At 33.6% G+C, this 16,830-nt stretch overlaps 1 protein-coding gene across 1 annotated transcript in view; it reads right to left on the reverse strand.

The window, feature by feature from the left end:
- Nucleotides 1–205: 205 nt before the first annotated feature.
- SOS2 (SOS Ras/Rho guanine nucleotide exchange factor 2) overlaps nt 206–16,830 on the reverse strand; it is a 103,467-nt gene continuing 86,842 nt past the window's right edge. The window contains 8 exon segments of the mRNA XM_028508318.2: nt 206–1,731; nt 3,056–3,165; nt 8,542–8,583; nt 9,087–9,348; nt 10,926–11,042; nt 13,495–13,616; nt 13,619–13,666; nt 14,649–14,766. Coding sequence (XP_028364119.1) covers nt 1,222–1,731; nt 3,056–3,165; nt 8,542–8,583; nt 9,087–9,348; nt 10,926–11,042; nt 13,495–13,616; nt 13,619–13,666; nt 14,649–14,766 — 1,329 coding nt within the window. The 3' untranslated portion in view covers nt 206–1,221.

A 16,830-nucleotide genomic window follows, 5' to 3' on the forward strand; every position in this document is an offset into this window, starting at 1 on the left:
CTCAATAATCTCCCCCCTTGTTCCTTATATTGAAAACACGTCTTTTAAAAGTCTTTTAAAAATTAAGACTGGGGTGATTTATTGATCTTGTTAAGAACTCTGATACAAAGCACAGTAAAAGGCCACAGACCAGTAAATAAACAACGTGGCTTTCAGCTACCTTACAACTGCTGCTGCAGCACTATCAGAACACACTTTTTTTTTCATCACTTTGAACAAAGGAGTCCAAATGGCAAGTAAAAGTTTTACTCACTTCTCTGATTAAAAAGTTTAATATAGCTTTAAGTATTTGCTGGTTTAAATATTACCAATCTAAAAAAAATATTTAAGAAAATTTTAGTTAACACAAGATTTATAGACAAAGTTACTAGGTTTTGAAGGCAAGGCAGTTGATTCCTATGCCACAGGAAACTTTCCCTTTGAATTTATGAATTAGTAAAGTAGCAGATGTATTATAGGCCTCGAGTCATTTAAATTTATATAGGTTATTAGCATTATCTTCAAATATACAATATAAACAAAACTGTACATACACGGCATATTGTTTGATTTCCAAAACAATAGGCAACTCATTTGCTAAAGACACCATAGTCTGCAAAAACAAAAGGCACATCTGAATAAGATACATGCCCTTTTCTCCTCTAAGATTGGGTTAGGTAGTCTTTTTGTTGACATTTTGACAAAATAATAAACACAGTGCATTCTATTCTTTTCATTCTATTTTTCATTTTTGTCTTCAGCAGCAAATTCTGGCATTTAAGACATGGCATTAAAGAATTTAAGAACAGTGGGTGTTACAATTCTCCTAAATGTAAAAACTGGAAGATGGTCAAAGAGGTTTAAAAATCAGTAACACCACACACCCTAGGCAGTTATTACTCAAATTTGAAAAATTCCACAAATGCACTATCCCTTTCAGTGCAATCAATGTCATTTTAAACCATATTTTTAGCAGAGTCTACAGTGCAAATATAAATTCTTTATACTGGCCATTTGGCAGCACTGAGGATCCAAGACAAGGCAATGCTACTGATCACCTGAGGATAATGGCAAAGGACTTTTATATTTTTATTTTTCCAATTTTTAAAAGCTTATTTGATCAGTAGCATTTTTAAGAGCATTATTTGTAAAAAGTACTAAAATACTATGCCTTTTTTAAAATAAATTAAAAAAGAACTTTACAAATATCATTCCAGTGTCAATGACTACATATGGCTAAGATCATTGAGGAGTTTCTGCGTTTTCTAGCAAAGGCAGTCTATACAATGGGGGGTGTGAAAGCTCCCGTTTATAAGTCTTTGGTGGCAGTTTTGGTAGGTGAGGGCTTGAATTCTGCCTTGGTGGAACAGGGGGAGCTTGGGGATGAACAACATTACTGTGACTAGAATTGAGCACATAGCATCGACGTGGTACCCTTGGAGAGGGTGTACTAGGAGGAGTGTTTGGCGAATTTGGACAAGTGCTAACGTCTCTGAACCAGTCTGGATCTCTGTGAAGATGTCCCAGTGGAGGCGGTTGAAGATTAAATGGACAGTTTATAAAGTGTTCCGGAGGCCGAAGGGGAACTGGTGGAGGGCTATCAGGAAGAGGATCTCTTGGCGGTGGCGGCGGTGGACTAAGCAGTGGCCCATCAAATGCACCAGTAGGAGCAGGAACTCTGGGTTTTATCTTTGGAGGAGGAGGTTGTCTTGGTGGAATAGCAGGAGGGTCATCATCAGATTTCAGATTTCCCTTTAAAAAAAGCAATTAAATTACACTTCTATTCTACTGAAAAATCTCTAACAAAAAGTTTTTAAAAGGATGAAAAATTTCTATGTGTCAAGTTGAATCCAGAGGTTCAAAATAGGTTAATTTAATTTCATGATCAGATTTATGAATAAATTACTCTCAGTTTAATTCAGGGCCCAGTTTAATATTTTTATATGAGTTGTTTTAATTAAAATCTTAGAACATAATACCCTAAGTTATCTTGCTTTGTATATACATTTCATAAATGTATGAACTTTAATGATAATAATAGGCAAATGAATGAAAATAATATATAGTTTTGTAGACATGGAAGAACATGATGTTGAGAAGATTTAATATCCAGCTACTAGTTTCTGGCCATGCTCTTCTACTTTTCCCAGTGAGGCTTAGAGTCACGGTTTGAAAAGTGTGATCCAGGATCCAGAAGTATCAGCAACAGTGGGGAACTTGTTAGAAATGCAAACTACTGGGCCCTATTCCAGACCTACTAACTCAGAAACTCTGGCAATCTGGTTTTAACAAGGCTTCCAGGTGATTTTGAAGCACCCTAAAGTTTGAAGAATGCTTTGAATAATGAAGTTATATCTATCTCTACAGGAAAGAAAATGTACTTCTAAGTATCTGTGAATTTGCTCAGCCACTTTAAAAGTATTATAAGGATTTAAAAAATAAAAAAGCCCTGGCTTGGTGTGGCTCAATAGACTGAGTGCCGGCTTGCGAATCAAAGGGTCACCAGTTTGATTCCCAGTCGAGGGCACATGCCTGAGTATAGGCCTGGTCCCCAGCATGGGACGTACAAGAGGCAACCACACATTGATGTTTCTCTCCCTCTCTTTCTCCTTCCCTTCTCTTAACAAAATAATAAAATAAATAAATAAAATCTTAAAAGAAAAGAATTATGAGGATTAAACAATTACTTATTTTTCAAATAGCCCTGGTTGGTATGGCTCAGTAGATTGAGTGCTGGCCTGCAAACCGAAAGGTCACTGGTTCAATTCCCAGTCAGGACACATGCCTGGGTTGTGGGCCAGGTTCCCAGTTGGGGGCATGTGAGAGGCAACCAATGGACATTGTTTCTCTTGTACATTGAAGTTTCTCTTCCTCTCTTTCTCCCTCCCTTCTCCTCTCTCTAAAAATAAATAAATAATATCTTTTAAAAAAGTATTTTTTTAATAAAACCACACAAATATTTAAAAACCATAAAGGGTCACCAGATTCTGAGACTCTTTATAAGAATAAACACAGTTTTAAAGATTTACAACCTTGAATGAGATGAGTAAGGCAAACCCTACGTCCGATTGACTACCTTGGAATTTGAAGCATCATGATCAAACTTTTTTCGAGGAGGAAGTGGAGGAGGAATCAGTGGCTCTTCACTTAGTTTATGTAAACTACCACACGAACTGAAGAAAGATTCTGTGAATTAAAAAGATCAGTTTAACCATAATTCACAGGGCAATCATTATACAAATTTAATCTCAATTTGTGATCACCTCTGCTATGGCATCTGTCAGACTGTATTCTAGCTGACTATTGGTTTATCTAACCTCTCCAATAAACTGTAAGCTTTCTGAGGGCAGTGTGTATTTATTTTTGTATCTCTAGCACTTAGCATAATGATACTGCCTGTAATGTTGCAGATACTAAGCTAACTAACAGCATATTACTTAAGATTAATGAAGACATTCTGCTCCCTGAAAGCCTTTTAAAAATCTAAAACAGGCAAAACAGACATATTTGTATAAGCTACAGTAACTTCTAGAGATAGATCATTCATAAACAGAGACCATGCATTTTTGAAGCAGCTAGTACGAACACATTTCTATACCAGTAATAAAACCCCCACACAGGAGACCATAAATTAGGGTTGTTGCACATAACTCTCTTTGCAAATCTCTTATTGATAATTGACATGTTATATAACCACATGAATGGAAATTAACTAAATAACATAAGGGGAAAATCAACACTAAACATGCCAACCAGACAGAGAATAATAACTATTTTCATTTATTTATCTTTTTCATATGATTAAAATACCTGTAGTTATGGACTAATTCCCTATTTGATATCTCTTTTCACACACAATTATTATGAAGTCAGTGACCATGTCTTATTTATTATTATACTGAGATTGGGTTTATAGGAGCTAGTTGAGAAGTTGATGAGTTTAATTTTAAACACACTGTGTGTGAACTGCTATGGGACATCCAAGTAAGGATGTTAGATTTATTACTCTATGTCAAAATTTGCTGTCCTAATCATGTGACTGCATTTACCCCAGGAGGTCTTGTTGGCTTAGGGTGCCAAAAGTAGAAACAAAAAATAGGCCATTAGGGCCTGTAGTGAAAGCTGACCTATTCCTTAACTCCAGAGATGGGGTTGGATCAAATCGATCAGAGTAATCCCATTCCTTCAGTCATAGTGTTTAGCTGTAGGCACATAACCTAATTCAGACTAGTAAAATTTGAAAGATTTTCTAGGGGCTACTGAAAGGGAAGTTCCTTGCCCTTTTGGAAAACACTCAGTCTGTCTCTGTACCTCTCTTTCTTTCTTACTTGAGTGAACAAAGGAAAATAAACTTTATTGTTCCTGCCACCACTCATGACTGAGGGGAAACAGCCTTAGATACAGCTGATAATCTGGACAAATGAAGAGTCAAAAAGAAACCTGGTCGTGGGTCTTCTCTTCCTTACAGAAACATAAACACTCAAGGAAGCAGGAAGTAGCGGAAAGATGGTGGGCCAGCTGTGAAAGTTTTTGAATCTGGGTCTGACTATAGTTAGAACACTTAGTGACTGTGTTATACTTCTCCATAGTGGGCACTCAATAACCCTTGCTGAAGTGTGAACAGAATTTTATTTTCTATCAAGAGTATTTCCCTATAAGATTACAGATTTTGCAAGTATTTAAAATGACTCAATATTTCATACTAATTAATGTAAAATAATTTACTAAATAATTTCTATAATGTTTAGTGAGCCATGTAAGTTACTTCCAGTTTTTTTGCCACTCATTCATCCATCCATCCATTCAACAAATATTTACCAGGCACCTTCTATACTGCCAGGCACTATTCTAAGCAATAGCAATATGATAGTGAACAACTGACAAAAATTCATGTCCTTATGGAGCTTATACTCTAGGCTAGGAATGGAGAATAGACATAGTAATTAAGTAAAAGTATAATGACTATAAATTAGAAGAAATATTAGGTAGGGAAGGGAGATAAGAATAGGTAGAAGGGGAGCAATTTTAAATAGGGTGATTAGGGATGGCTCAACTCAGGTACACTGAGCCAAAGCCTGAAGGAGGCAAGGGAGCATGCCATGAAGCAATATAGGTGAAGAGCATCATAAGCAGAAGGAATGGCAAGAGCAAATGTCCTGATGTGGGAATGTGCCTATTGTGTTCAGGAGGCAGAGAAGCTGGAGGAGATTAAGTGATGGGGAAGGGTGGTAAGCAATGAACTCGAACATATCAAAGGAGGCTGAATCGCCTTATGCATCCTTTGAGTGGATTTTAGCTTTTACTCTGAGCTGGAAAGCCACTGGAGGGCTTCAAGCATAGGTGAGACAAGTGTAACTAACATTCTTAAAGGACTTGGCTGCTGTACTGAAAACAGACAAGTGTAGAGAGTGGGAAGGTAAGAGATCATGGTGGCATGGACTAGGGTGGCAACAGTAGAGATGGTGAGAAGTGGTTAGATTCTAAATGTATTGAGGGTAAAGAAGATTTGTGGATGGATCACATTTGGGGTATGAAAAAAGAGATGTAAAAGATAACTCGAATATTTTTGGCTTAAAGTGATTACACAAATGCAATTAGAACTGAGATGATGATGCAGCTGGAAGAACAACTGTGGAAGGGATGAAAACAAGCTCAATTTGGGAGGAGTGAACTTTGAGATTTCTATCAGGTATCCAAATAGAGATGTGTCAAATAGGTCACTGAATATCTGAGTCTAAAAGGTTAAGAGAGAGGTTCTGGGCAGAGAAAAAATAATTGAGGAATTATCATCATATAGATGATATAAAACTGAATGAGACAATCAAGTGATGAAAAGAAGAGGTCCAGGGACTGAGTTTTAGGGCTTTCCAATGTTAATAGGTTAGGAAAATGAAGAAAAATCAGTAAGAGAGACTAAGGAGCTAATAGTAAAGTAGAAAAACCAAGAGAGTGGATGAACATTGTGATCTTCATGTATGTTACTTCTTTGCCAAAAAATGATATTTTATATAAACAAAGGCTGAGATTTTGTCTTTCCCGTTTGGCACAGAATCCCTAGTACTTTGCAGAGTGACTAAGTACAAAGCACTTAATTTTTTGTTGAGTAAGACCAAAGGCTGTGTACATTTTTATGGTTTGATATGCTGTTTTCAGATCTCTGTCCAAAAAGGTCACATTAATATACCAATTTATAAGGTTTAAGTAATGTATGAAACAATCTTTAACACAGTCTTACTCAATACTTTGATATGAACAATTTATTCATGTCCATTGTTAATTCACCCTTGCTATTTTCTCATTACATGTGAGAACTTTTCATACTTACTATAAATATTTATTTCAAGATTTATTTTAGGATATTCAGAATTTTAGGCAGTTACTCTTAATTTTTTCTATTAAATTTCAAAACAAAAATTTCTCTATCATATAGAAAATATGCTTTACTACCATCTAAAATAATACACTCCTGGCTCCAAAATACTACCATCCAAAATACTCCTGGTTCTAAAATGGCACAGTGTTATGGATTGAATTGTGGCTCCCCCCAAAACTGTATGTTGAACCCTAACTCCCAGTACCTATAAATGTGACCTAATTTGAAAATATAGTCTTGTTAAAACTGTATATAATGAAGTTAGTATGAAAGCAGGCCCTAATCTAGTATGACTGGTGTCTTTTGTAAGAAGGGGAGAAGAGACAAAGAGACACACAGGGAGAAGATGGCTATGTGACAACAGAGGCAGAGACTGAGGCAATGCATCTACAAACCAAAGGATGTCACAGATTGCCAGCAAATGCTGGAAGGTAGAAAAGGCCAGGAAAAATTCACCCCTACAGGTTTCAGAAGAGCATGGCCTTGCCAACACCTTGATCTTTGGACTTCCAGCGTCTAGAACTATGCTCTTTTAAACCACTTGGTTTGTGGTACTTTATTACAGCAGCAAGAGAAACTAATATACACAATAAAAACATTTCTACCACAAAACAAGGAAATTAATAAAATACACAAGCTTCAGTGAAGCCAGGAAACATCAAAGCATGAAGATACAATGCATACGAAAGGGACAAATGGAGTAACATGAAACCCACATGTCTACAGTCAGTGATACCGACAGTGAGCAGCAAATTTGCTCCCACAGAACCAAAAGAGGGATCAGAAGCTGAAGGCACTTGGTACAATGGAAGGCATGAGCATGAAAAAAGAAAACCTGATTAAATCTATATAAGGTGCAATTAGGACCCCAATCCCTCATTCTCCACTTTGTGAGGCTAAGCAACTACTTCATTTCTACCACTGTAGGAGACTAGGAGTTTTCTTCTCTGGAGAATCTAAACTTCAGATGTGGGGACAGTAGTCTATGATAGGGACCTGCTGTTAATTTCAAGTGTTTTGGCATTATTTGCTTTTAAAAAAATTTAAATAAAGTTTGAAATTAAACATTTAAAAGAATAAACTTACTTTTCTCATAAGACAGGTACTCTCTTGCTACTATCTAAATCATAAACATTACTATGACAGAAACAGAAGTCTTCCAGATTGGGAGAATTATCCCCAAAGCTGCTATGTCCTTACTGAGTTACATTGTTTTAAACAAATTACTATAGAAAGAAGGATGACAACATGTGTCATGAATTATGAAATAATTAAGAATGGCAGAGCCCTGGAAAGGTGGCTCAGTTGGTTGGAACACTGTCTGTACATCAAAAGGTTGTAGGTTCGATTCCTGGTCAGAGCACAAACCTACATTGTGGGTTCAATCCCCAGTCAAGATATGTATGGCATACAACTGATTGATGTTTCTCACATCAATTTCTCCCTTCTTTTCCTCTCTCTCTAAAATCAATGAAAACATATCCTCAGGTGAGGATTAAAAAATAAAGAGTGGCAGAATAGTGTTTTACTTAAAATACTGCTTTAAAAGATCATGTGAAAAAATAAGTGATCAAGGGCTAGCTTGGGAACCTAATAAACATTTAGTAAATTAAAGGAAAATGAGTTGGGGGGGGGTAGGGAAGAGAAGAGGTAGCATATTTTTCAGACTATAAGATGCCCTTTTTTACCATATTTTTTTGCTTCAAATTTTGTTTCCTATTTCCTCCTCTAAAACCTAGGTGCATCTTAAGATACGGACCCCAGACACACCTAAGTTTTAGAGGAGGAAAATGGGAAAAATTTTGAAGCAAAAAATGTGGTAAAAAGTGTGTCTTATAGTCCAAAAATATGATAACTGATATAAAATCACTACTCATTTTGGGCCAAGTAATGCGGTAGATGCTCTACATAGTTATCTCATTTGATCGCTAACAAGTTTACAGATGCTAATATTTGTTCAGTGGTCACACAGCCCCTAGAACATAGATAGGTTATAAAATGATGAAAATAAACTATAGTAAAGTTTAAATAGTACACGGTTGTAAGCAAGTAATTCAATTTATTATAAGAACTTCACTCATATGTTAAATTTTTAAATGTCACTAAACCCAAAATACTCACATACAAATTTAGTCAACTTTATTATTTTTATAGTCATTTCATTAGAATCAACTCAAATTCTTACTTACTTGAATTTGGCAAGAGAACTGGAGCAAAGATGCTATTGCTGCCTATTGGAATGAGAAAAATTAATTTGAAAAGGAAGATATGTATAGTTTTTATTTTTAAAATATGTCTGCATAAACACAGAGTACAGAACTTCATTGTCATCTTTTGCCATGTTTGTTTTTAAAGAAATGAACCCAGTACTCTTTGTAGCTGGAATGTTTTTCCTTTATTATCATTAGTTTCCTCTCTATCAGTCTCTTTTTAAATTTCCTTCACAGAACTTATCTGCTTGTTTTCTTATTGTCTATTGTTCTCATTAGAGTAGTAGTGGTGCCCAAAAGGTACTAAATAAATCTTTGTTGAATGAATACATAAGAAAATAATATGCATGAACAATGCACAAATGATGCTTTATTCCCCTGTATTAATCACAATTTTCACATTTCTCTGTCACTTTCCACACTAACAGTTTAAAAGAGTTCTATAGTTTCCTAATTAAAATGATGAGAATTATCTTAAACACAAGATTCCTTTCTTTACCAAATGGTTTACATCAAATACATACCACAGGAACTGTTGAGATCCACATCTAAAAACACACTAAGGTCTGAAGAAGCAGATACTGGTGGAGTAGACGGTGTATTTGGAGAGGTTGGTGCCGACACTGTTGATTCAAGCTCAGTTTCAGCAATCCGACTAAAGCTTATTTTACATGGTTCTCTTTCTAATGGTGTTGGATGACCTCTTAAAGTGCCTGAGGTAGAGCCATGTCGGCCTGTATTAGGCCTTATTCCAGGAGATTTTAAAGAGAAAGTTGATTTCCTGGGCTAGGAAAAGCAAACATAATTATCATTATTAATTTGGATGTAGTTTATTTTTATGACTTAGTGCTACTTTAGTAATTCTTAGAATACAGTTAGTTACAAGAGTACAATGAACTCCTAATTTGTAAAATCAGCCTGTAGCATTCTAGTAGCACACTTTGGATGTATGACACACAGACATGGACAACAGTGTGGTGATAACCAGGGGGAGTGGGGATTGAGGGCAGGTGAGGTGGAAGGGGGCAAATGAGGGATATAGATGGGCAGGGAAAGAGACTACTTTGGGTGATGAGCACATGATGTGGTATGTAGCTGATGTTTACTGAGTTGTATACTTGAAAACTGTATGGTTTTATTAACCAGTGTCACCCCAATAAAGTCAATTAAAAAAAGAAAACTTTAGCTTTGAGTGGCTTAATTTTAAGATGGACTCAAATATAAGTAAATTTCCTTTCATACTACATAAGTAAAATTCTTAAATATCTGTGTGAGTAACTTTTTGCTCTCAAAACACTTAAACCTAAACTTCTTCAAATCACTGATATCAATTTACCAATATTTACAATGGACTTAATATATGCAACGTATTATAAAAAGTGCTTCAGAAAAAAAAAAGAGACCTTGCTTTTTTCTTCATAATGGTATATGACCAACATATATAACAGCACTTGATATTTATTTATTATTTATTTTTAGACAGAGGGGAAAGGGGTGAGAAAGGGGGAGAAACATTGATGTTTGTGACAAACATCAATCAGACAACACACTTAAAGTTTTAGAGAAACTGCTATCATTGTCCCCCCTTCAACACCTGCTCCCTTTTTGAAATTATCATAGTGGTAATCTGATGAAAAACCATGAAACTAAGATTCAAATAACTTGAGTTAAAAATCTCAAGTATGTCAATATCTTAGCTATGCAGCCTTGAAAAAGTTATTTAACTCCTTTAAGCCCCAGTTTTTATATTTGTAAAACTAGAATAAGATGTATATCACACAAGTGTTGTGGAAATGAGATAATATGAAACTATAAACATACTGCTTGACCCAGAATTGGTATGTGTTTACTTCCTTTCACATTTGGCTTCACTTTTAACTAATAAGAATTGGTCTGCCACTATTTCTGCTGTCACTGCAAATCTCAGGAATAACTAGGAATTGCAGCAAAAAATTTTAGCAATACAGGTGGGTTCTAGTGACAACCAAGGACCATGGTGCTCTAATGGCAGGAGTCATGCCCAAGCCAGAAGAACCATGACATATCTGCTTACTCCTTCTCAGGTCTTTTGTTTCCTGTTCCAGCTGGCTACCTGTCATTTAGGTCTCTCACAGTTACATTAGGAAGGATAAAAACTGAACAGGTAAATAAGTGGTACTAAGATAAAAGATAAACCAGATTTTATCAAAAGGCTAATGTTTTTCCCCACAGTATATGTAATTTTAGAAATAGTACAGTGCTGCAAAACAAAATACATAAAAACAGGTATTCAAGTAAATTACAATTTTAATGGAAACTGGCTGTTAAACATTAAAGATAATATTGTTTTAAAAACACTTTTTCTAAAATTGTAATAAACTTACAAATCGAGGTGGCTGTTTGCAGTTTCGGGGTTCAATTTCTAGTGACTTGTTGAACAAGTAATCTGTAAACTCTTTTTCAGAAGCACTTCCCATGGGATTAAGGTTTTCAAAGAACCGCTGGAATTAAATATCCATAAGTATATGTTTTAGATCTTATTAAAACATTTATTTCATCAGTTTAATATAAAAAATTGTCAACAAATTAAGAGATCATAATGTCTGAAAAGTCCACAAGGATTGCTAATTCCAATCTTTCTACTTCTGAATAAATTCTGTTCATTTCTTTGGAAGTTATATATTCTAGTTTTAAGAGTTCTGTTAAGAAGGTGAACAGATTTTCATTTATTACCACATAATGGCTCAGTATCCCTCAGTTAATATTATTCCTACTCATTATTAAAACTAAATGATCATTACCAGTTAGCTATCAAAAGTGTTTACAACAGAATTATAGTTATAATCTGCAATGAAACTTTGACAATCAGAAAAAGAGTAAAGATAAACTGGACTAATGTCTATTCAAAAGCAATTTCAAGTATAATTATAAACAACTTATCTAGCAAAATAAACTTTTTTCTTTAGGAGATATTTTCTAAGCTTAAATTTAAGTTTTTAGGTAGAAAACTTAGATGATTTAGTAAAGTGCAAAAAGACAAATAGTAATCTCATTTAACCAGAGATCTCACTGTTAACATTTCACTATTAGACTATCCTTAACTGTGTGTGAATATATGCATGGATATATATATATTACATATTTTTCTGCAAAATTAGGATATGCTGTAATTATTTTTAACCTTTTAAAATTTATATTCAATATATTCAATTATTTTTTCATGCAATTCACTTTATAAAATGTAAGTATTAGCGCTATAGTATTTCATCAGATGGATGTTCCAAAATTTGTTTTACCAATTCTCCATACAGGTAGCTATCCATATAGTTACCCTTCTAATTTCTTGCTATCATAGTAATTATTGTTATTATTACCTCCTTGTGCATAAATTTTTCTGTTCATTTCTGATGATTTCCTTAGAAACATTCCTTAGAAGCAAATTACTGGATTTAGCTTTATTTAATTTTAAAGTGGTTTAGTTAGAATCATATATAAAAACAAGTACTAGGTTTTATCTTTAGCAGTACGCAAAATGAGCTGTAAAATTTCTAGTGTAAAATTCTTCCACTTTTCAGGCATTCTGTCAATTTCAATAAAATTACATTATATTGAAACAAGTTAGGTTAACTATGTTAAATCATATGAACCAACAGTAATTTAAAGACTTTTATGAACTTATAACAGCAATATTCTTGTTTTTCTCATTGTTTGCTCTACTTTTTAATACAATTTAGCTTGGTTAACTATGGTTTGAAAAGTGAATAGCTATTTTATTTACATGTGAAATTTGCTTTGGCTCAATCATAAAGAGAGCATTCTCTGCACCCCACCCCTTCTCATCCCCAAAAGAATGATTTAAAAGATGGCAGGAAGTCTAGTCCAGGTCACAAAAACCTATTAGAAGTTACTGAGATAAGAAGGCTTAACAGTTCTATTTCAAGTATAACCAAGTACAATGTAACATTATTTCTGGGCAGGGGAATATATTGTGAACACCAATCTGGATTTCAAGAACATATGTGCTTAGTCCTATGAAGTCCCACATCAAAGATGGCTGGCTCAATGAAGAGGGAATGGGATGAAATAGTAGCTTATCATCATATTCTTCACAGCCAGTATTTGTTTACATTTTCATAATGGTATATTTTAAACTTTAGGTCATTCTTTCTTAGGACTTCAGGGTACTTTGTTTTGAACTGGGAACAAAGAGCAGTTACCATTTTTTAATTTAAGAGGGTAGGAGTGATGGTGGCCTTTGCACTCAATATGCCCAACATGCAGACTACATCTGAAAGTTTAGCACAATTTTTAATGAGACAAGTGAACTGATTCTGATCCACCATTATTTTATGTTCTGAATTTCAAATAAGTATAATACAATAAATTCATTTAACACAAATTATTATAATTTATTCTAATTTAGAAGGTATTCTACATCTTACAGTACCATAGAATCAATATTATGAATTACTGCTCAAAATAGAACATCAATTGATAGAATGTTTAAAAAATCATTTTCTGCTATGCATATACATATATCATTCTATCAGCAACTTCCCATTAAACCCAGTATTCTTAAAAAGGGATTAATTACTTAATGTTTTATTGGCATATAAAATGTCTAAAATGGCTATCAATAATAGCACTAGTAGATTTTTTTACTGCATGAAAATCAGAAAGCTTCTTACATTCCATTTTGTCATATTTTTTGCTAGTGTTACCTGAACCAGTTACACAAAGAAGCAATACTTTCAAGCTAAGACACCTAATAATATTAATAACTTCAGATAGTTAGAGCAGAATACCTAACATTTATCATTTTATCTATTGATTATTTACTGATTATGTTATTTTCATAGAAAAATATAGCATAATATGTGGTTATGATATTTTTTAGAGATGGCAGAAGATTTAACATGTTCTCTTTTAAAGATAAGCAAAGAAAATATTTACCCTTATTTCTGGTTCTATCCGTAAACAGTAAGGTTGATTCTGATATTGCTGAATTTCTCCAGTAATTTCAGCCACTTTCCTCCTCTTACTGAAATTGATTAAATCTTTCCCTTTCTTTTTAAAAAATCATTATTCCCTTCTTCAGTCTTCAGAATATTTGTTAAATATATTCCTAGTTAAAAAAAGTATTGGAAGAAAAGTTATAAAATTGGTTACTTAACCATTTGGGAAAACGATGTATTTAGAAAAGTTGAAAGACATTCTATAATCTAGCAACTTACTCCTAAAATGTTGGTAAGTCTCTGGTACTTAATAATTAATTCTACATTAAGAATTTAATATGCAAACAATTCAAAACAAAAAAAATTAGGGTTTGAAGAAAGTTTAATTTGTCATTTCTTAGACTAACAGCCTAAAATAAAAGGGAATATTCATTCATAAGTCTAAATTTTAAGTATTAAATCTATTCTAACCATTTTAATATTTGGTTATACATATCTAGTGCCAATGATCTTAAATGATTATTGATCAATAAATTTTAAGTCAATTCTGATTAATAAGACTATATAAGATTTATAAACTATTTCTGTGTCCCAAAGCCCATAATTTAGATAAAAAAAAATTATTCCTCATTCTGGGACAGTAAGAAAGTTTTTAGTTCCTTTTTCATGCATAATTACTGATTCATTTAAATCAGTAGTTCTCACTGGGGGAAATTTTGTCCCCCAAGGGATATTTGGGAATGTCTGGAGATATTTTTTGTTATCACAACAGGGTGTACATGTGTATGCATGCATGCATGTTATGGTTTGAATGTTCAAAATTCATGTGTTGAAATCCTAATGCCCAAGGTAATGGTATTGGAAGTGGGACCTTTGGGAGGTGCTTAAGTCACGAGGATGGAGCCCTCATGAATGAGATATGTACTATTATGGAAGAGACCCCACAGAGCTCCTTAAAACAACTCTATGAGGTAATTATCATAATATTTATTTTATAGGTCAGAAAAATAGAAAGTTTAAGTTTTATTTATTAATCAACAGCTAATAAAAATAGATGTTTTCAGAGATAAAATAAAAATGATCTAACTCTAAAGGGTGTCTTTTTTGTATAACAAACTCTCCCCCCATATAAATCCATATTTAGTAACTTACCAAAAAAAGGCACACAAGGTGGATTGATTGACTTAAGTTTTGCTAGGTATTTTTTAAAGTGATCCTGACTTAATTCCACAGCTTCATCCAAAATTCTCCTTTTTCTTTCCTGCAATGCCTTGCAAATATATAATTGAGTATGACTTATTTTTAAAATTCAATCATATTTTATGAATGCAGAGCTTTGAATTTTATAGTACTTTGCAAATACTTGAAAAAACAATTTCTAAATTAAAAGATAAGTAGTATTCCTTTCTGTACTTGCCTGAAATGATTTCTCTTCTGATATCTATAAATATAAAACTTAAAAACCTAGTTTTTTTTCTAATATAAATCAAAGGATTAAACAATAAAAATTCTTTCTCAGGATCTCATTATTTATAAATCTGATTAACCTAGAGTTTCAAGTTATAGCTTTAGGAGAGAATATAATCCTTTAACATTAAAATATTTTTCCATTAAAAGATATTTTGAGGTTGCCCTGGCTGGCGTAGCTCAGTGGATTGAGCGCGGGCTGGGAACCAAAGTGTCCCAGGTTCGATTCCCAGCCAGGGTACATTCCTGGGTTGCAGGCCATAACCCCCATTAACCGCACATTGATGTTTTTCTCTATCTCTCTACCTCTATCTCTATCTCCCTCCCTTCCCTCTCTAAAAATAAATAAATAAAATCTTTAAAAAAAAAAAGATATTTTGAGGATAAGGCAAGGTTTTGGTAAGGAGAAGACTTTGGCAGGGAGAGAACTAAACAAAAATTTAATAAGTCAAGTAACCAGAATAATTTCTTTTATATATTATTATCCTAATTTCTTATTAAAATTAATTACATTATTCTTAACCTGATAGCACACACACACAATGCAAACATTATACTTGTTGAGAACCATTCAATGCATTCCCTTTAACTTATTACAAATCTAAACAAACAGGTATCCGATCTCCATCAGGGAAACCATAAACTGGCCCTGGGCAGGTAGCTGAGTTGGTTAGAGTGTCATCATGGTAATGCCAAGATTATGGGTTCGATAATCCAGTCAGGGCACATACAAGAAGCAACCAATGAGCGCATAAAAAAGTAGAATAACAAATCAATGTTTCTCTTTCTCTCCCTGCCTTCCTCTCTTTCTCTCTAAAATCAATAAATAAAATGTTAAAAAAGAAATAATAAACCTTATTAAATTAATAAATGGAAATAGATATCATATTCATGTCATGGCTGGAAAAACTCATTATAAAAATGTCAGCTCTTCACTAACTGATTTTGGAGAAATGTAAGTCCTATCAAAATCCCAACTTTTTAAAAAATGAAAGCTAAACTGATTCTAAAATTTATATAGAATAACAAAGAGTCAAGAGTAGTAACTCTTGATAAAGAGTAAGATCGGTGGGGACTTGCCCTACTATATCAAGAAATAGTATAAAGTTATAGTACTTCAAACATGTGGCACTAGTGCAGGAGTAACATCAAAGAACCACAGCAGAGAAACAAGAAACAAGTCCACATATTTATGGACACTCAATTTATGACACAACTGGCACTATGTATCAATTGGGAAAGGATAAACTTGCAATAAGTATGTGAGAGAGCAGCTGGCTAGACAGATGGAACAAGAATAAAATCAGACTCCCACTATACCCCATACTCAAAACTTATTTCCAGCTGGATTAAGAACTTACTTAATGTGAAAGACAAAACATTAAAATAATAGGATAATCTGTTAAACAAGAAACCAAAAGGCACAAATTACAAAGGAAAAGATGAGTAAATCTGACTACATTATGAGTTTTTGTTCATTAAACAATATCATAAAAAAGGTGAAAAAGGAAGCATCAATCTGGAAACAGTTACTTACAACACACAGAACCAACAAAAGATTAAAATCCAGTATATCAGAGAACATATAGAGGTTCGTAAAAAGGACAACAAAAAAAGGTCAAATAATTTCCACAAGAAGAAATACAAAGAACAAATAAACATTTAGAAATAGGTTCAAATTCATTAGGAATCAGGAAATTATAAACCAAAACCACGAGACTGGAAAAATTAGAATTGAAAATAATAAATGTTGGTGAAAATGTGAAACAACTTGAACTCATACATTTCTGGTAAAAGTATAAACTGGTACAATTACTCGGGAAAACAATTTGGCCAATATCTAGTAAAGCTGAAGCTATTCACATCC

The sequence above is a fragment of the Phyllostomus discolor genome, chromosome 1, assembly GCF_004126475.2.
Source record: "Phyllostomus discolor isolate MPI-MPIP mPhyDis1 chromosome 1, mPhyDis1.pri.v3, whole genome shotgun sequence".
NCBI lineage: Eukaryota > Metazoa > Chordata > Mammalia > Chiroptera > Phyllostomidae > Phyllostomus > Phyllostomus discolor.